At 46.5% G+C, this 20,307-nt stretch overlaps 1 protein-coding gene across 5 annotated transcripts in view; it reads left to right on the plus strand.

The window, feature by feature from the left end:
• Nucleotides 1-20,307, plus strand: part of SIPA1L2 (signal induced proliferation associated 1 like 2) — a 246,651-nt gene that overhangs the window by 191,263 nt on the left and 35,081 nt on the right. For 4 of the 5 annotated variants that reach the window (XM_040242738.1, XM_040242742.1, XM_040242740.1 and 1 more), the window contains exons 11-15: nt 5,574-5,831; nt 8,242-8,325; nt 9,994-10,094; nt 10,449-10,552; nt 12,236-12,621. In XM_040242738.1, the coding sequence (XP_040098672.1) occupies nt 5,574-5,831; nt 8,242-8,325; nt 9,994-10,094; nt 10,449-10,552; nt 12,236-12,621 (933 nt within the window). The remainder of the gene's footprint in view (nt 1-5,573; nt 5,832-8,241; nt 8,326-9,993; nt 10,095-10,448; nt 10,553-12,235; nt 12,622-20,307) is intronic. The other variant, XM_040242739.1, reaches the window with a different exon arrangement.

Genomic DNA, 20,307 nt, shown 5'->3' on the forward strand with positions numbered 1-20,307 from the left:
CAGTTCTCTTTCTCAGTTCTTTAGGAGTTTGTTGTTGTTGTTGCGCCTCAAGAGTATTTATCCCTATTTATTATCCCTGGGATTTCTCCTACTTCTTCATTTTTGAAAGTCATACATCCAACTTTGGTATGAGAGTAAAGAACAAAGTATCAAAATAATGATTCATTGTTCTGTGGATGAATGTACACAGGGAATTTAACAGCTCTAAAACTTCTGTGCTTCTGATTATTACATAAAGTTAAACTTCCCCATTCTATTCTGTAAATGTATATTATCTAGAAAGAACTTCCAGCAAAGTATATGAGCCTTTTGCTGTTTTATATTGTCTTTCTTTATGGATCAAAAAGTCACATTATCAGTTTGAAACTAATTTCTTTCCTTGATGCTTTCGCTTTGGGAAGCTTGCATGCTTCCATAATTTAATCTTGACACATCCTCCTCTGTTACTGTTCCAACTGGCAAGAGGTAAAACATGGGTCCAGAGCGTTTCTCCCCTTTCTGAGCTGCATATTAGCAGATCTAGGCTTTGGGCACAGGGCACTAACTTCTCTCCCTTAGGTGGAAAACGGTTTGACTACTGTAGAGCATTTCTACTGATAATAAATAAGGCAGCTTGGCTGGGCTCCAACAGTGATAGTCCTGATGGTCAGGCGGTCCAAGTTGAAGCCCCTTTAGAGCTGAGTTTACAGCCTGGCCTTCAGTGATTCTGGTTTCAAGCACCCATTTATTAGTGGTAAAGGGAGGGTCCTCTTCCAGAAAACCGGAGGTATCACTTGGAAGGGTGATGATGCCGTCTTGGCGACCTTCCTGGTGGTCTCTGAAGTCCCAGGTCCATGCGACAGTGCTGAACAGTGATCATGAGTGCCTGTCAGCTGTGAGCCAGAGGGCACACAACCTCTGTGCTGCTGAGCCTAGAAGCTGGAAAATGGGTGCAGCCACAGACTAGAAATTTATAGGTGGGAACCCCTTGTATAGGCAGCTTCTGGAAGCAGGGAGAGCACAGAAGAGTGTGGATGTGAGGAAGTTACTCGGTGTCCCTGCTAGAGGAGTAAGCTGTCGCATGGAGTCCACAATGCCAAATGCAGAGGAACAAGTGGGGTGGTTTGTCAGAATAAAGCCGTCAAACCTAAGATGGTCTGAGGGCTCCAAGTAAGGGAGCCCCTTGTTATTCTGATGGTTTTGTAGCATCACATTTTTTAACCAGCATGTGGTTTTTGATGCTCTTGGTCTACAGAATGTTTTCCCTTCTAGGACAGATGACTGGGAGAGATTATGAGACTCAGAAAAGCTATTCTCTAGACAATCAATGTTAAAAATTAAATTTGTTTTGATCCCTGAAGCTGAGTTTGTTTTGATCCCTACCTAGCATGGTAATTAGAAGCATAAGTAGATGATGTTTGTTATGGAGCAAAGACATAGTTGTGTAAGTGCTCATGTGCTAGTGATACCCTAGCCTTATCTATGCCTTCGAGTGCCTTCTTTTGGCAGGCACACCATGAAAACGGTGCCAGAAACTAGAAATACAGTTCAAATCCACTAACTCAATTTGGTGTATTGAAAGGAGATGGAGCACGTTTATCAGTGTGGTCTGTGATTTCTCCACTAATATAGGAAAGACAAAAGATGGAAGTCTTTTCTTCAACAACAGCTCAGTTGCACACAAGATTAGCAGCTCACTTGTTCAGAAATAGGCTTTCCTAGTAGCTTAGTTGGTAAAGAATCTGCCTACAATGCAGGAGACCCAGGTTCGATCCCTGAGTCAGGAATATCCCCTGGAGAAGGAAATGACAACTCACTCCAGTACTCTTGCCTGGAGAGTTCCATGGACAGAGGAGTCTGGCGGGCAGCAGTCCATGGGATTACAAAGAGTTAGACATGACTGTGCGACTATGTTCAGAAATGACTCCTTGGATCTTTTTTGCATTTGGTCAGTTTGGGTTTGACTTGTCCTTTATTCACTGGCCAGAAATGTGTGCCAAGTGCCCTTCACCAGTGCCGGATGCTCCGATGAGTGAGGCTCTTGCTTGGCATCCTGTGTTCAGACCACACAAGGCGGACAGAGCAGTGTGCTCAAGGGCAGGTACAGTTTCTGACCCCGCCTGCAGCCTGAACACCTCTGAAGGCTCATTTGTAATTTTATTTTACACCTCTTCCCATTCCCCTAAAAATTGGCTGAATTTCCATATGTTTCCTTCAAGGATTTCCTCATACATATGGAACAGAACTGAGTTTGACTAGGTTTGATGATATGTTATAGTCATATTTATTTGATGTCTTGGTCATAAGAAGTAAACAAAGCAAATATCTAGCTTGTGAGAGTAGTTACCATAAAAGTGTCATAGCAGAATTAATTTTGATTTTAAAATAAAGTCATTCTTTAAGCTTATTTTCATGAGGGCAAAAGAATGCCCGTGTTTAGTATTAAAATCATTTACATATGACCTTGTACAAGAGGATGGAAATGAAATATTCAACCCCCATTCTCTCTTCAACCTAATATGTGGCACAAGTTTTTGTCAGTGCTCTCTCAAATATTAGTCATGATTATGCATTTATATAGCATTTTTTTATCCAAGATTGAAGCTAAATTACAGCCTCTTACTAAAGACTATAGTCTGTGAGCATGAATTAAAGACGCTGCACCCAGCTGTCTCTCTTTTCTTTTTTCATTCTTTCTTTTTAAACCAAACCCAGTAAATTGGAAACACAAAGCAACCTCTGGAAATGCAAGGTGCCCTTTCTTCCCTAAGATTCAAGGTTCACCTGTGTTTCATTCAAAATACAGTTCCAGGACTTTTCACTGTTAAGAGATTCCTTGACTTGGATGATTCAGGCAGCTTTAGCCTTTGAGACCCCAAAGCCTGAGGTTCACCTGAATGTCCAGTGACTTGCTTACAACATAGGTTATCGGGTGGAAGATAGGATTCAGTTTTCTTGATGTTTTCATGTATGCTAATATCCCACCTTTATGATTTCTGATTAGGTCATTGGCCATATGCGTGAATCAGTAAGTCCCAGGGGATGTTGTGTCTGATTAAATAGAAAGACACTTGGAAACAGTATAAATCCATGAGCAAAAAATTGTAGCATCTTAGTACTTTATTTTAAAAAGTGCAACCCATTGTAAATCTCAGCTTATCAAATTTTTCCAGTTATTTAGCACATTCATTAAATCCAGAGTAATTTAAACTTGCCTGGGTAAAAGAGATGAATTTTGCTTTGGGGGAAAGCATTAAAAGATAAGAAGTCAAGTTTACTGATAAAGAGATAATCCCTACTCATTCTCTACAACAGACATCTTATCTTTTTATGATGCTTCCTTTAGTTCATCCCTGCTATTTTCAAAGGGTAGGTAGCACCACCATTCATTTGGCTTCCAGATCCAAAAAGCAGAACACTGTTTTTGATTTCTCTCTCTCTCTCCATCCCAAGCGCCAAGCACTGTTGATATGACAGATTAGAACTTTTACCCCATTTTGCTGTTGGGAAGAATGAACTTTTCTGTGTCCTGCCATTGTGTAGGGCCTGCGCCCTCCCCTGCCTTCTCCCCCCCGGACATTCAGGATCTCTGCTTTAACCCAGGAGTCTGAATTCCACCATAATATGTCTTGACACACCTTTTTTTTCCCTTTAGTTCTGGAAACTTTCGTGTATTACTTGTTGATCATTTCCTCCCCACGTTTTCCTCTCCTCTTACTCTGTTAGGTGAATTTAGACTTCGTAGATTGAACTTGGATTTTCTGGCTTTCAAGGAAAAGCTCCTCTGTTTACCTTCCATCTGTCCTACTGAAGTTTTTTATTTTGAATTTCAGTCATCCTCTTTTTAAATTTCGGGCTTCCTTGGTGGGTCAGTGATAAAGAATCTGCCTGCAATTCAGGAGACCTGGGTTTGATCCCTGGGTTGAGAAGATCCCCTGGAGAAGGGAATGGCAACCCACTCCACTATTCTTGCCTGGAGAATTCCATGGACAGAGGAGCCTGGTGGGCTGCTGTCCAGGGGGTTGCAAAGATGGGACACGACTGAGTGACTAACACTTTCACAGGTTCCTTCTCTTTCCCTGAGCCTCGTGGCAGGGTGCTTGGGTGGCTTGCACCTGCTTGTCTTTATTGTGGAGAAAGACCCCTGTTCTTTGCAGAATGATCCTGAAGCTGGGTTTGAGGGAACGAGGACTAACTAAAGGGATCTTGTTTCTAGCAAGGCTTTCACTTCACCTTTTGTTTCCATCTCTGCTCTTCTGGGTACCTCCTGGCCTTGAGTTCCTCCTTTCTGGTCGTGTTCCCTTGACCATTGCTGCTGCCCCTTAGACGTGGGGGTGGACATTGCCTGAGGGGCCCAGTGCTGGCTGGGGGCTCACTGTTCACTCCTTCCCTTTCTCCTCCACCCTCTGTGGCACCTGATGCTTCTGGTTCCTGCACCTGCTCAGGTGTGCAAGGGGATGGGCATGCTTCTCCTTGTCTTTCTCTTTGCACACCCCTGGGTTTGCCTTTCTCTGCCCCACTATTGGCATCCCACCATTTGCCTTCTATCCTTAGGTACTGTGTTTTGGGGTGTCCAAGCTTTGTTGATGATCAAGTTTGTTTCTGGGTTTTGTTCTCTTTGTTCCTTTGTAATGATTCTGAAAAGTCCTGCTCCACTGTCTTGAGGATGCAATTCTCCTTTTTAAAAAGTGACACCTTATTGCCCTGATAGATTTCTTAGAGGGTGAATATGAGAGTTTTTCTGTTGACCGCAGAATGTCTAGGGAGAGGCAAGGCTTCATCCATGTGCTAAATCGGGACAATTTACCCCGACACTCAGCCAGTCTTCCTGTGCCCTGGCCAAAACGCCAGTTGGCTTTGCAGGTCACTTTAGTCAAGTCAGTAGAATCAGCAATGTGTACACAATGTAACTTGAGGGATATCTGCCTTAGATCACATTTTTCAGGCTAAAGGGTCTTTCATCCCTGACTGGTCAGTTGAGCCCGTGGGAGCCAGGACACTGGTTCAAGGAAGTGACCCTGGCAACTAAGTGCCTAAGAAGTAACTGACGAAGTGATAACTAAGTACTTAACTAACGTGCCTTCAACAGGATGGGCATTCAGGCTTCTCCTTGACTTGTGGCAGCTTTTGTTGAATTTGTTTTCCACTTTTCTCAGATTCAGGAGAAACAAGTGACATGTGACTCAAATACCTGATTATATGACTGTTCTTGCATGGATCTGTTCAGATTATATATGAGGTGTTTTTAATCTGTTAATGTTTATTGATCACCCAGTTTCAATGCAAATAATTCCACGTATGCAGATTGGTTAAAGATCAATCCCAATCTGCCCAGGGAGTTTGCAGACAAGGCAGAGCCTGTGCATGGAACCCCTGACAGCCAAGGTTAACCAGAGCCACAGGCTTGAGACCAGATCCTCCTGGTCTGTGCTGGGTGACACACAGACAAGGTCACTGGCAGCCAGGTCTACTACTGAGGGTGGATGGCCTTGCACCATCGTCCATGAGCCCCGAGAAGCAATGCGAGGCCGTCAGTGAGTCGGGCTGGCGGCTCAGTGCTGAGCACCCCCTGACCGTCTCTTCTCGGCTCACAGAGGGTGTTCGGAGCTCTGCCGGATCCCTATGGTGGAGTACAAGCTGGACAGCGAGGGAGCCCCCTGTGAGTACAAGACCCCTTTCCGGAGGAACACCACGTGGCACCGCGTGCCCACGCCCGCCCTGCAGCCCCTGCCCAGGGTCTCCCCGGTGCCCGGCACACCCGACCGGCTGCAGTGCCAGCCCCTGCTCCCGCAGAGCCAGGCCGCCATCCCCCGCAGCACCTCCTTCGACCGGAAGCTGCCCGATGGTACCAGGTAAGCTGGTGGCCCTGGTGAAGCCCTGGCTTGGAACTTCATGTGGTGGGGGTCTTGTGTGTGGCTTAGTCACTTCTGAATTAGCTTGTTCTGACCAAGTGGGCAGCAGGGCCGCCGGGCAGGCCCCGAACGCTGGGGCACTTGTGGTCCCAGCCAGCGGTGGTGCTGATGGTGTGCAGGTCTCCTCCATGGACACCACCCCCCAGAGCCACCACTGTACCTCTCTGCAGCAATCCTCCCGTCAACTCGCTCTCCAAACCACATCGGGGAACCATTCTGCAGGAGCCTCTAGATAAGCGTGAACAGTTTTGAGTATAAAGAAAACAAAGCCACAAAAATCACTGATGAAATCCCGTCATCCTAACGGTCACAGTATTTTCAGAGGTCCTAAGATCACTGGCATCTCTTTGCTTTTCTCTCTCATTTTAAGTGGAGGGAGTTGAGGTTTTTTTTTTTTTTTCCCAATTTTACTTTTACTTTATTTTACTTTACAATACTGTATTGGTTTTGCCATACATTGACATGAATCCACCACGGGTGTATACAAGCTCCCAATCCTGAATCCCCCTCCCACCTCCCACCCCATATCATCTCTCTGGATCATCCCCATGCACCAGCCCCAAGCATCCTGTATCGAACATAGACTGGCACTTCGTTTCTTACATGATAGTATACATGTTTCAAAGCCATTCTCCCAAATCATCCCACCCTCTCCCTCTCCCTCAGAGTCCAAAAGTCCATTCTATACATTTGTGTCTCTTTTGCTGTCTTGCATAAAGGGTCATCATTACCATCTTTCTAAATTCCGTATATATGTGTCAGTATACTGTATTGGTGTTTTTCTTTCTGGCTTACTTCACTCTGTATAATCGGCTCCAGTTTCATCCACCTCATTAGAACTGATTCAAATGTATTCTTTTTAGTGGCTGAGTAATACTCCATTGTTAAGTTTTTCCCTGAGAGGGAGCACCTGTTTAAGAGTGAAATGCAATAGCGTTAGAAGCTGCTGAGAATTTAGAGACGTGACACGGAGAGGTAGTTTTAAGTGAACAGCATAGTAGATTTGTTGCTGCTATTGACTTTTACTCCCTTTGTTTTAACTTTCACATAACTTATGGGCTGTGGAGACACCAAGAGTTTCCTCACAATTCCTTGTTAGGCTTTCATCTAATAGAGCATATGTTGTAAGCAGACACTGAGCCGGGCTGCCCGCTAAATGTGTCATCACCTTGCCCTGTTGCTTGGCCTCTCCCATTCTCGTTTCCTCCTCTGAAAAGTAAACTTAGCTATAATAGAGACCTCCACAGGGCATTATGATGACTGAATCAATCCACAGAGGTTAACTGCTTAGAACACTCCTGGCCCGAAGGTGTAAGTCTCTATAGGTGTTAATAATAATTACTAGGATTAAAACATGTGCTCTTCCTCTGACTTCTCCAGTCTGTTTTTCCACAAATGAGTGCAAGAATAGTGTAACTAACTTGTCAGTCAATCATCTGGGCTCTGGATCTCCCTTCTCAAAGGTCTGCTGAGTTTATATTCAGAGAAATGCATACAGTAGGTAGCCTGGGTGTAAAGGGATTTCATCTGGAAGGGAAAGGGTCTATAGAACCTCCCTTATTAACATATAATTTACTAACTTATAAGGAATTCTTTGGGGCTTCCCAGATGGCGCTAGTGTTAAAGAACCCACCTGCCAGTACAGGAGACATAAAGAGACTTGGGTTCAGTCCCTGGATTGGGAAGATCCCCTGGAGGAGGGCATGGCAACCCACTCCAGTATTCTTGCCTTGAGAATCCCTTGGACAGAGGAACCAGTCCATAGGGTTGGCAAGAGTTGGACAGGACTGAAGCCACTTAGCATGCACACGCACACTCAAGGAAGGCTTCTAATAGCAAAATGAAAAGTTGGCAAGCACGTCTTCCTCAAATGAGTTCTCACAAGTGTCACTCATTTTTGTGTGTCTGAAATAAATAGGATTACATTCAATACATGTGCAGAAATAAATGGTTTCGCCAAATTTAGAGTTGTCTCTCTGCCTCGGTTTTAAATATAGAACCACAGCGTCCCTTGCAATGTCTCATAGACCAAGTAGTAGTGATGTTTTCATAATTCTGTGTATCCTATTGCTGTCCCCCATGTTTAACTGGGATCATTAGCTGTGCTTTCAATCTTTAGATGGTAAAGCCTTGTTCCTGCCACATCTCCTTCCTATAATAAATTACCAACCATAATACCTCTGAAATCTCATGGCATCACCAATTGTCAGTTTATTTGTCCATGACCGCAATGTGTGTTTCCCCTTTTCTTTGTCACTGAAAAATGATTTCATTTGTAAGTCAAAACAAGCCAGGTCCAGATGTTGGCAGCCCACCTCCATGCCTGTTACTGATTGTGTCACCCTTTCAGAAGTTCGCCCAGCAATCAGTCATCGTCCAGCGACCCCGGGCCAGGCAGCAGCGGACCCTGGAGACCGCAAGTTGGATACGACGGGTACCACTTCTTTTCCCCTTTTGTGGGCTCCTGGGGGGACGTGTCTTCAGGGCACATTCAGAAGCGCTTACTGTGCACAAGGCCGCTGGGGACAGAGAGACTCAGATAGCACTTTGTTAGGGCCAGTGCTTCCAGACTGGGTAGCTCATCATTTCTGTGGAAGTGGACTCATTTGTCTATATTCTGAACTTGTCTGTTTTCTTTTCTTTTTCTCTTAATAAGGGAGAGTCTTTCTGAGCACATGAAAATTAAGAATTTGGAAGCGCTGTGGGTGATGGCCCTTGGGAGTTTCCCTTCACTTACATTGCTGACGAGGAATAAATTCACAGCCTTTCTTGAAAGTGTTTTTCTCTCCAAAACACAGCCCAGAGTCTGAGGAGGCAGATTTAGCATGTGACACATTTCCTCTGCCTCCTGTGAGAGCAAGTGGAAGCTGAGGGCAGGGCTGTCCCTTGTTGTGTGTACACGGCGCCCAGGGGCCTGAGGGCACCTATGGACAGGACCCGGGATGGACGGACGCAGTAACTCAAGGAAATAGCTGCACACTCCTGGGAAGAGGAGGGCTGCCCCAGGAATGTGGCTGTATTTTTATAAGGAAATGCAGGCGTTGCCCCCAGCAGCAGTGTTTCTGTGCATTGTTGCAAGCCAGTGTTGCCTCTGCCGCTTGAAGGAGCTGGGTGCCCTGCTGAGATGATGGACCGTCCAGGCAGCTGGGGGAGCTTGCACCAGATAAGAGACGCTTCTGCTCCTCCCCTCACATGTGCCCAGGGAAACCCTCTCCTGGGACCCTCTCTCCTGGTTTGGGCTGAGAGGTAGAGATTTATAGTCTGAGTTATATGCATTCCCTGCTTTAGATGCTGGATGGGATTCTTAAAAGTTGTACTTTTTTTTTTTTTTTTAAATTTTTGAGATGGTTAGATAGCATCACAGATTCAATGGACGTGAATTTGAGCAAACTCTGGGAGATAGTGAAGGACAGGGGAGCCTGGTGTGCTACAGTCTATGGGGTCACAAAGAATTGAATAGAACTTAGAGACTGGAAAACAATAACAAAAATGTTGTACCTAAAGAAATCTTTCTTGTTTGAGTTGCATTTTTAAAGTAGGTGGAGGAGGCTTTATGTCAGTGGAAAAACCACGTCTTGGCTTTTTCTGCAGATCAGGATTTAGAACTGGGATTCTGGAAGAAAGGGTCCCTTTATAACATGAATAAGTTTTCTGCAGTTTCCTTTGGAAGAGTAAATTGTCCTTTTTGGGGATTTTCATAAAACAAAAGTCCGGCCAGGTGTAGTCTAGCAGCAAATGGATCTGATTTTCTTTTTCCTTAAAAAATTTGATATGAAGAAGCATCAGTACATGTATTCAGGAGAAACAGTGGCAGCAAAAGCAGCGAGCTCATGTTCAGTCCACAGGGACCCCAACAGTCCTTTCAGCCCCTGGTGCTGGCCTCCTCCTCTATCTGTAAATGGTGTCATCCGGGTGCCTCTTTGGACCCAGGGGTGACAGGAGAGCCCCCAGGTCCAGATGTTCTAAGCTGCTCTGTCAGGCAGGGCTGCGGCAGCAGAGAGCCTCTGACTAGGGATCCCTGGGGTTGCCCCTCGGAACCAGCACCCACGGGAACACCGGCGGGATAGCGTGCGGGCGAGCCTCAGCTCTGTGTTCTCTCCAGGTGCCAGTCTCCCCTGCTGCTGGAGCACCAGGGCTCCAGCCCCTTGGAATGTGACGGGGCCAGGGAGCGTGAGGACACCGTGGAAGGGAGCAGACACGCCGGTAACCCGGACCCCCGCCCCTCGCATGCCTCTCTCCTGCCCCTTCCTCCCCCTTCACTGGTTCCCTCATCCATTCCCGTCTGGTCAGCGCCATCCTGCCGTGTGCAGGGTGGCTGCTGGGCCCCCAAGGTCATCCCGGATGTGCTCATAGCTGGTGGTGCCTGGGAAACTGACCGTGAGCATCATGGGGTGGTTCTGTCTGCTCTGAGGGCCTCTCTATGGGTAGGACCGGAAGGTCCTACAACCACAGTCCTGATCGTGGTCACTGAACCATGTGTTTGGCCCCTGAGTTTCTCTGCTCCTTTGTTAATGCTAGAAATTAGATCTTTAAGGCTTCTCTCTCTGTGTGTGACAGAAACCAAATGGCATGGCCTGCCTTCCAAAGTCCTGAGCTCCTATAAAGAAAGAGGCCTGCAGAAAGATGGAGGTTGCAAGGATTCTCCCAATAAGCTTTCTCACGTGAGTCTTGTCATCATGAACTAACGCTTCTGTTCATCTCAGCACTCCTGATTCATCAGCATTGTTGCCAGGGATTCTCAGTGGCATCACTTATCTCATAAGGGTCTTGGGTGAAGTTAAAAAGAAAAAAAAAGGGGGGGTGTTCTTTTTCTCTCTCTCCTTTTATAAAGAAATACAGAGAAAAGTCATCCAGTAAACTATCAGCAAAGCCAGGATTGTAACCTCAGCCTTTGCTCCTTGGTAGTTTTAATCTGTTGACTGTTATCCGCATGTGGACAGAATACAGAAGGAGAACCTGTACAGCAGGGTGTGCGGTGGGTGATGCTGTACCTGGTGCTGGCCGCTCAGGGAGCAGCTGCAGACGCCACACGGGGACACCGGCAGCAGCCAGCTGACAGGCTTCCCGTGGTCCCACAGCGCCCATGTGGTTCTGTTTACTTTATGCAGAAATGAAAAGGAGCCACGTAGGTGACTGTAGCTCAGTGAAATGAAACTACCAGTCAAATGTGCCAACAGGAATTTTAGTTGTTGCCAGACGAAGCCAACCTTATAAAGTAGCTCATTTTTCAAAATTTGCAGACGTCTTATCAGGTCCTGACCCAAGTTGTTCCTTTTCTTCTCCTCCTCCACGTGTCATTGGCCAGCCTCAGAGCTGTTACCTGCAAACATGTGGCCTCCATCTCTCAGCTGTATCCTAACCTTGTCTGGAGCCGGTCTCGTGGAGCCAACTGAGGGCTCCAGCACAGGGAGAGTGGGGGAGGGGAGGGTAAACTTGGGAAGATCCACTTGTGATAACAGAGGCATCAGGATTCGCTTAAGGATCCGATAGGGTGGAGGGAAAGGAGGAGGGAGAGAGGGATGGAAGGAAGAAAGGGAAGACGGAAAGAAGGAAGGGCCAGACCACTTGGAAATCACAGGTGGCTGGGTCTCGTGACTCCACAGCCCTTGGCTGACCATACAGGCTGAGAGGAGGGGTCGTGTCTGTACCAGAACATCATCAGATGGGACGTTTAGTCTGCTACTTTGGTTTCATCTTCCAGGGACCTCAGTGTACCCCCAAGAGCACCCCATCTCATCAACCCCAGGTCTCCCCTGACTGGGGCTCTGGGGGTGGGTGTGGCTCATGCTTAAACAGTGCTTCTGCACATGTGAGCTGGTTGGGCCTGCACAGTAATCCCTGTGCTCAGTATAATAAGCACAGAGAGGAGCTGAGGGACTGGCCAAGGTCCCCCTACTGTGATTCAAACCCAGGTCTTCTACCCCACACGCAGGACTGGCCCTGTCCCTTGTCACAGGAACATTCTCGGAAGAAAGGCTGCTTTCCTCCTCTTAATTCCCCGTGTACTTCCCCAGCTTCTAGAACCTTCGTTAACTACTTTCCGATTAGTGACAGTGTGGCAATACTTTTGTGTTCATGTACAGATAATTGAACAAAGACTTGAAAAGATACCCATTTAACTTAAGATGAATGATGGGAGGAATTATGACTCAGGGACTTTTGCATGAAACCAGGATGTTTTTGAAAAGTAAATTCTTGCCTTGCTTCCTGCTGACAAGCGAGTAGAAAGGGTTTGGGTGAAATCATCAGGTCTGTAGCTTCGTGAGTCTGGGGAGAATAATCGCCTTCGTGTAGAAGCAAAGTGTGGGGTTTGTCTGAAGCCTCCCCGTTTCTCTCTTCTCAAGATCGGAGATAAAAGCTGCTCCAGCCACTCCAGCAGCAACACGCTCTCCAGCAACACCTCCAGCAACAGCGACGACAAGCACTTTGGGTCTGGGGACCTCATGGATCCCGAGTTGCTGGGGCTGACGTACATCAAGGGGGCCTCCACGGACAGTGGCATTGATACGGCCCCGTGCATGCCCGCTGCAGTCCTGGGCCCCGTGCATCTGGCGGGCAGCCGGTCCCTGGTCCATGGGCGGGCAGAGCACTGGGCCGACTCTGACATCCCGGGGCCTGACGACGAGCAGGCCAAGATGTACGCGGTCCATGGCTATGCGCCTGGCATCTCCACCAGTGGGGCAGCCGACGGCAGCCTGGGCGACCTCAGCGAGATTTCGTCCCACTCCAGGTAAGGACCTCCCACGCTGTGACCGGCAGCTACTCGGAGCACCCTGGGCGCTGTCATCTGCTGCTGGGGTGGAGGCAGGGGCCTGAAATAGGACCAGAAGGTGCCTGAGATCATTGTCACCTGTGGGCCAAACTGCCTGGCTTCAGATGGAGGGCTTATGTCTAGAGTCTCATTTGAAATGTGCATGTGAACAAGTTTGTGATTACATCTTCCTTTCTCTTTAAATTGGAGAGAAAATGAAACAGATGCTCACGGCAGTCATCAGGCCACTCATGTTTCTCTGTCAGTTCAATTTGTTGTCCCTGGGACTTCCCTGGTGGTTCAGTGGTTAACACTCCATGCTCTCACTGCAGCAGGCATGGGGTCGACCTCTGCTTGGAAAACTAAGATCTCATGCACCTCCCAAAAAGTGAAAAGTTCAGTTTGTTGTCCCAGATTTTCAGGAGGTGTGGTACCAGCGCGACGGTGCTCAGATGACGACGGACAGTAAGGAGGGGTGGTCTCTGTGTTGCCGCCTGAAAGCCTGTGCCCCATTCTCCTGTTTCACGGGCCCCCTTACACAACTGTGTGCTGGAAATGTGTTCAGATGGATGATCCACTTTCTTTTTCAATATAATGACTAGTTACATTTAAAGGAATTACGTTCTAACTGTAGATGTTTAATATATTTTTATGAGTAGTTTCCAATTCCCATATGACAAAAGTGTACAGTGACTTTAAACGCATCACTAGTGATTCCTCCCTTCAAAGACTAAGCAAAGAACTGCATTGATACAGGTTTGGCTGTGGCTAGAATTTCCTGCACACCAGTGACCCCTGTCATTTTCCTTCTTGTCTGCAAAGCCTTCCCTCCTTCAGCTCTGAGTCATCATCTAACTTTCCCCCAGAACTCTTCCAGCTTCTGGAGGGTAGCCAAATGAATGGTGATAGGACTGTCCCTCCAGGCAACCAGGGCCATGGCCAGTGACGATGCTCGAGGCCGGCACTGGGTTCAACACGTGGGCCTCATGCTCCTTGGCCCTGCCCTTCACTCCACCTGCTCCTCCTCCTCATGTGGTCTCTGCTGAGCCTGGAGGGATGAACCGATAGACCATAGTGAGGCTCACTGTGACCTCACACGGACACGTGAATTGCATCGGCTGTCCTCTCAGTTGAGGCAGAGACCTCATCAGCGGTGCCTTGATTTTCATGACTGATACCATGGGATATGTCTCATCTTGTTGAAAAACGTTTTAGACTTCTTAGTTCAGTTCAGTTCAGTTGCTCAGTCGTGTCCGACTCTTTGCTACCCCATGAATCGCAGCACGCCAGGCCTCCCTGTCCATCACCAACTCCCAGAGTTCACTCAGACTCATGTCCATCGAGTCCGTGATGCCATCCAGCCATCTCATCCTCTGTCATCCCCTTCTCCTCCTGCCCCTAATCCCTCCCAGCATCATAGTCTTTTCCAATGAGTCAACTCTTCGCATGAGGTGGCCAAAGTATTGGAGCTTCAGCTTTAGCATCATTCCTTCCAAAGAAATCCCAGGACTGATCTCCTTCAGAATGGACTGGTTGGATCTCCTTGCAGTCCAAGGGACTCTCAAGAGTCTTCTCCAACACCACAGTTCAAAAGCATCAATTCTTCGGCGCTCAACCTTCTTCACAGTCTATCTCTCACATCCATACATGACTACTGGAAAAACCATAGCCTTGACTAGACGGATCTTAGTTGGCAAAGTAATGTCTCTGCTTTTGAATATGCTATCTAGGTTGGTCATAACTTTTCTTCCAAGGAGTAAGCGTCTTTTAATTTCATGGCTGCAATCACCATCTGCAGTGATTTTGGAGCCCCCAAAAATAAAGTCTGACACTGTTTCCACTGTTTCTCCATCTATTTCCCATGGAGTGATGGGACCGGATGCCATGATCTTCCCTTTTCTGAATGTTGAGCTTTAAGCTAGCTTTTTCACTCTGCTCTTTCACTTTCATCAAGAGGCTTTTTAGTTCCTCTTCACTTTCTGCCATAAGGGTGGTGTCATCTACATATCTGAGGTTATTGATATTTGTTAGTCCTGGAAATTAACATGTTAATTTTTTTTACATAAATTGAAAGCACGAAGATGCCTATACACACACACATGCTTGCTGCTGCCTTCCTGCTTTTCTTTTCCTGTCACATCATCATCTGTGTCTTAGTAGCACAAATGATCATTTTGTAACCTTCTAATGTTTGTTCAAAGTGTAGCAGATTTGTAAAGCAGCTGGTTTTCTGATAACCTTGCTAGACAAGTGTAAATGGCATCACAAACAGAATTTTGCATTACTGTTGAGGAAAATTTCTGCTTTCAGAGCACCTTCATTTATGAGTAGGGTTGGGATATCAATAGGGATTTGAAGTAGGTTTTCTGGAGTACCTTGCTGCTGCTGCTAAGTCGCTTCACTCGTGTCCGACTCTGTGCAACCCCAGAGACGGCAGCCCACCAGGCTCCTCAGTCCCTGGGATTCTCCAGGCAAGAACACTGGAGTGGGTTGCCATTGCCTTCTCCAATGCATGAAAGTGAAAAGTGAAAGTGAAGTTGCTCAGTTGTGTCCAACTCCTAGCGACCCCATGGACTGCAGCCTACCAGGCTCCTCCATCCATGGGATTTGCTAGGCAAGAGTACTGGAGTGGGTTGCCATTGCCTTCTCCTCTGGAGTACCTTAAGCATCCATTAATGTGATGGGTCAGAAGAGTAGAAAGAACTGGGAGGTGCTAGATTGCATTTCTGGTTGATGTTTCTCCTTCTCTGCCCCTGCTTTACACTGAACATGTATGTGCACAGTGGTTGTAGAAGGGCCATGGGCTGAGTGAGGGTCTTCTTTGCCACCCAGAAGCCTTTTTCCTGCCATTCTTAGTGGACAGTGACTTTAAAGCCACATTTCAACTTCAATTGCAGGCTTTTGTTCATGTGGAATTTGTCAATAAATTAAATCTTTTGAGCACTTCCTCCTCCTGTCTGTCCCCTGCAGAAGGGCTACAGAAAGTAATAATTTAAATATTCTGATTTTTTAGTTTTAAATTTTTTTAATGATTTTTAATTTTAAAATGTTTTTAAGTATTTTAAGTACTATCTATATTAATATTTTATATTTAAAGTAAGATTTGAAATGTTGGTGTGTCGAGGCAAAAGGAACTTGGTTCATTAGCGCATAACGGACCTAGCTATCGCAACGGTGCTGAGACTTGGCAGATCCAGAAATGCTGGGGCCCAGCCTGGGGCACCCGTTCTCCGTGATGATGAGTGTCGTCAGCTGTGCGCTGGTATGGTCAGCTCAGAGCTGAGGCCCACTGCCCAGGGTCTCAGTTGTGACCAGGTGTGGTCCAGGGAGTGAAGGAGGAGAAGAGGCTCTCAGGGGCTGGCATCGGCACCGAGCATCCTGGCTAGGCGCCCCCCACTCTGCACACTCTATCTATCTCACCTTGTCTCAGCTGCTTCTCAGCACTCCCGCCCTGGCTGATGTCGACCAAATAAGGGAACTCTCTACTTTCAGCTTGTGACAATCCTTTTGTTGTTCGGGGAGCCCTCGTTCACCTCTGGAGGCCAGAAACCGCTGATGGCTGTGACGTTTCTTGCCCACCGACGTGGCAGCAGATCTTTTCATTCCACAGTGAGGTGGTCTGTGCTCACAGCTTATCCCATCCCATCCACATCGCCCCCCACCCCGGCTGCAGGCTTCCCTTCAGTAAAAAGCCTGGGCCTGTCTCCTTCACGTGTGCCCGCAGCACTTAGCACAAGCTCTTAAACGTGGTAGGCATTGCAGTGTTTGTTGAATGCAGGAAGGAAGTCTAAGAAGACTGTTGATAAGCATTTGTTGATGGAGTTAGTAAACCAGTGCCTGGATAGCCTAGGGAAATCGGAGGTGCAGAGGTTAACTGTTCCCAGTGTCCGGAGCCCAGACCTGTATATGAAACACCCTTCACGCTTTGATTCCGGGGTTTCGTCACCAACGACCACTACCATCCCCACCAGCCCACACACGTGCATGCTCCGAACAGCCATCCAGGAATAAAGCAAGTGTGGGTTGTGTATGTGGTATTTTTCTGGGATTGTACTGAGAACGAGGAGATTTACAGCTCGTAGAGACAAGCTGCACTAGTGTGAGGGGGGAACAGGGGTGCAGGGGTGGACCCATTAAGCAGCACCAGCGTATCCCCAGCCTGTTCTCTCCTGCTGCTCCGGGCTTCTAATTCAGCAAACCCGTTTGGGTTGGTTTGTTTTTTTTTCCTGCAAGGGCAGGGCACTTAGATAAGAGCTCAGAATACAAAGCTGTATTCATCTGAGCCTAACTAAGCTTTTGCAAAGTGAAATAAATCAACTGCCAAAAAAACAAGACAAAAAACCCCATGTTCTGAATTCTTCTGTAAATGGCTCATGTGATTATGTTGCTTACCCTTATTCATGTCATCACACTCTTAGTACAAAGGATGGGAAGTTGGCAATAAAACTCTAAAATAATAACTTGAGTCTAGAAGGAAAAGATTCCCCCAAATTTTATTGCTAACAGTCTAGGATGTTTACCAGCTTCAAAGAAAAACAATGCTACTGCTGCTAAACACAGGTTTTTGCCATATTGCTTGTCAAATGGATTCAATACATTTGTTCTTAGAGTTTAACTTTAAAATTTCTTATGACTGGGGTAAAAGACATTTTTAATCAAGCCTAAGTGAGGAAAATCTATTTTATAAACAAATGGAAAAACCCATCAGGCTTGGACCATACTATTGTTATTCACAACACATTCTCCAAAAACGTTCCATTTGGTGATTTCAGAAGGTAAATTTGAGTGTTCCATGCATCGTATTAATTATATTAGACTAGGGATGCCCTGGGCTTCCCAGGTGGCACTAGTGGTAAAGAACACACCTGCCATGCAGGAGACACAGGAGGCACGGGTTCAGTCCCTGCGTCTGGAAGATCCCCCGGAGGAGGGCATGGAAATCCACTCTCCTATTCTTGCCTGGAGGATCCCCATGGACAAAGGAGCCTGGAGGGCTACAGTCCATAGGGTCACCAAGAGTCGGAGATGACTGAAGTGACAGCACGCATGCCTGCGTGGATACCCTAGGCTTTAATTCTGAAATATCTCAGGGGTAATCAAAGGCTTTGAAATACATGATAGCTAAAGGCAATGCACAGTCCCGCCCTGGGTTCTGAACAGGCCATAAGCATTGTTGGACAGCTGAGAAATGAGACTATAGAGTGGATATTAGGTAATAATATTGCATTAATGCCTGATTTGTGATTATCACATTGGTCCTCTGTGGGAGAGTATCTTTATTATTAGGAAATATATATGGAAATATAAAGTATGATGTCATGAAGTTTGCAGCTACTTCTAGATGGTTCAGAGAAAAACAATGCAGCTGTAGCCAGAGAGTAACAACTATTACATCTCGACGATGGGATATCTCCTGTCTTTATACCGTTTCTGTAGATCTGGAGTTTTTCAAAAGAAGAAGCTTAAGAGAAAGATACACACGCCTTCAGAACCCATTGCCAACAGAAGGAGTTTTCCTGTTGGGAGATTACTAACTGGTGTGCACCCAGGGAGTGGAGAGAGTTCATTATAATAGCACCACCTCTTACTGCCTATTTGTTTCCTTGCCTGTTGCTTAGGTCAGGGGACCTTGGGTCAGGGGACGGCAGTACGACATCTTTCCCACGGCACGGACCTGGACCCCAAATTGAGGGAGCCTCCACCCTACTAGGGGCTTCCCTTGTAGCTCAGGTGGTAAAGAATCTGCCTGCAATGCAGGAGACCTGGGTTTGATTCCTGGGTCTGGAAGATCCCCTGGAGGAGGAAATGGCAACCCACTCCAGTATTCTTGCCTGGAGAATCCCATGGACAGAGGAACCCGGCAGACTGTAATCCATGGGGTCACAAAGAATTGGACACAACTGAGCAACTACACTGCCACCATCCTACTAAGGGACACCAGACTTATCACCAGGAGCCAAGTGATTCAGAGGAGCAAATAGATGCAGTGTTTTATTTGTTTTGTTTTGTGTGATAATTTTTCAAATACCACCATGTCTCCAACATACAAAGACCCAAAGATGGGTTACTGTGTTTTGTTTATAAAGACTTCAGAGTCTTTATAAAAAGTCCATTTCAAAATCATTTTTAATATTAACTTTTTTTTTTACCTTCTGCCATTGAATGATGCTTGCTTTGTATACAGGTTTGATTTCAGAATAAGATTTTATTTTACCTAGGGGCTTATCATGTGAGGAACCCTGTGGTAAATTCTCCCAATGGCAAGAACTTGTGAATAATTCTTTGACGTATCACTCTAAAAAGCAAATAAATGGCATTTACTTTGCTAATAATTCAGAAAAATCTTCGGAGCAATTCTCTGAGGTGGAGAGTATTTGTCAGGTTTTTTGTTTGTTTTGTTTTGCTTTTAAAGTTTTTATTTTTTTGATGTGGACCATTTTTTAAAAATTTTTACTGAATTTGTTACAGTTTACTGAATTTGCTTCCATCTTATGTTTTTTTTTATTGGCCCCAAGATGTGTGAGATCATAGCACCCCAACCAGGGATCAACCCACACCCCCTGCATTGGAAGGTGAAGTCCTAACCACTGGACAGCCCTTGTATGCGTTTTACAGATCAGAAAGCTGAGCTTAGTAAACATGTCCAGGGTCTCCCTTGGATTAAGCAGTGACAGCAGTCTGGCTCCAGAACCCCTGAGGCACACCTGTGTGTCAGGGTTTCTGAAAGCAATGCTCACCTGCCTTCCTAAACTCTGATGTTAGAACTGTAACTGAAACATTTATGACTTCAGAAAATAGTTCCTGATCTCTATTCTTACTTATTTTTCATAAAACATTAGAATTTTGGTTTTCCTGAATTAAAAAAAAAAAAACTTTAGGTTTTTATATTTCTAGGGATGGTCATATAGCCCATGGGAGTCATTAGTCCTTCTGGCTTCAGCTGACCTTTAAGTTGTTTTCAGGGATTTTGTCTTTTGAATATCATTTCATATCACACAGTAATACAGCAAGCATCCATATACCCGCACTGGGTTGAAGAATCGACTCTACTGTGTCAGAATCCCTGAGTATTGTCCAGTAGTCACAAGCCCTTCTCTTCCCCCTCAAGGTGGCCCCTGCCCCGGCTTTGGCGATGACCGTCCCCCTCGCTTTTCTCTACATTTCGCTGTGGATTGGTACATTCCCGAACAACATATCCTTCAGTTTCACCTGTTTATGAACTCGCTTTAAAAATGGAGCCATGCTTGATGCTTTCTGTGTGACCTGCCCCTTTTTCCAGTTTGTTTGGGACATTCACCCCAGTTGTCCACAGCCTCTGCCCCCTCCTTCCTGGTGTTTCCCTGGAGTTTTTCTTTTCCTCACCATGTCTGCTAATTAACCCTCCGTACACTGCTGATGCCTCCATGGGGAGCTGTTTGAATCAGTGCTTCTGTCAGCACTTCTGTTGCCTGTTTCCAGCTGCACCCATGCAGAGGCGTGGCTCGGGTGTGCGCTTAGGAGTAGCATCGCTGGCTGTGCAGCTGCACACCTTTACAGGTAATGCCTAGACTGCTTCCCAAACTGTCTGCACACTCTCACTCCCACCAGCAGTGGGAGGAGTCACTGCCCCACATCCTGGTGAACACTGGGCACTCATCATCAGACTGTCCCGTTTTTGCCAATCTG

Source organism: Oryx dammah, unplaced genomic scaffold, assembly GCF_014754425.2.
Source record: "Oryx dammah isolate SB20612 unplaced genomic scaffold, SCBI_Odam_1.1 HiC_scaffold_6, whole genome shotgun sequence".
In the NCBI taxonomy this organism is placed as follows: Eukaryota; Metazoa; Chordata; class Mammalia; order Artiodactyla; family Bovidae; genus Oryx; species Oryx dammah.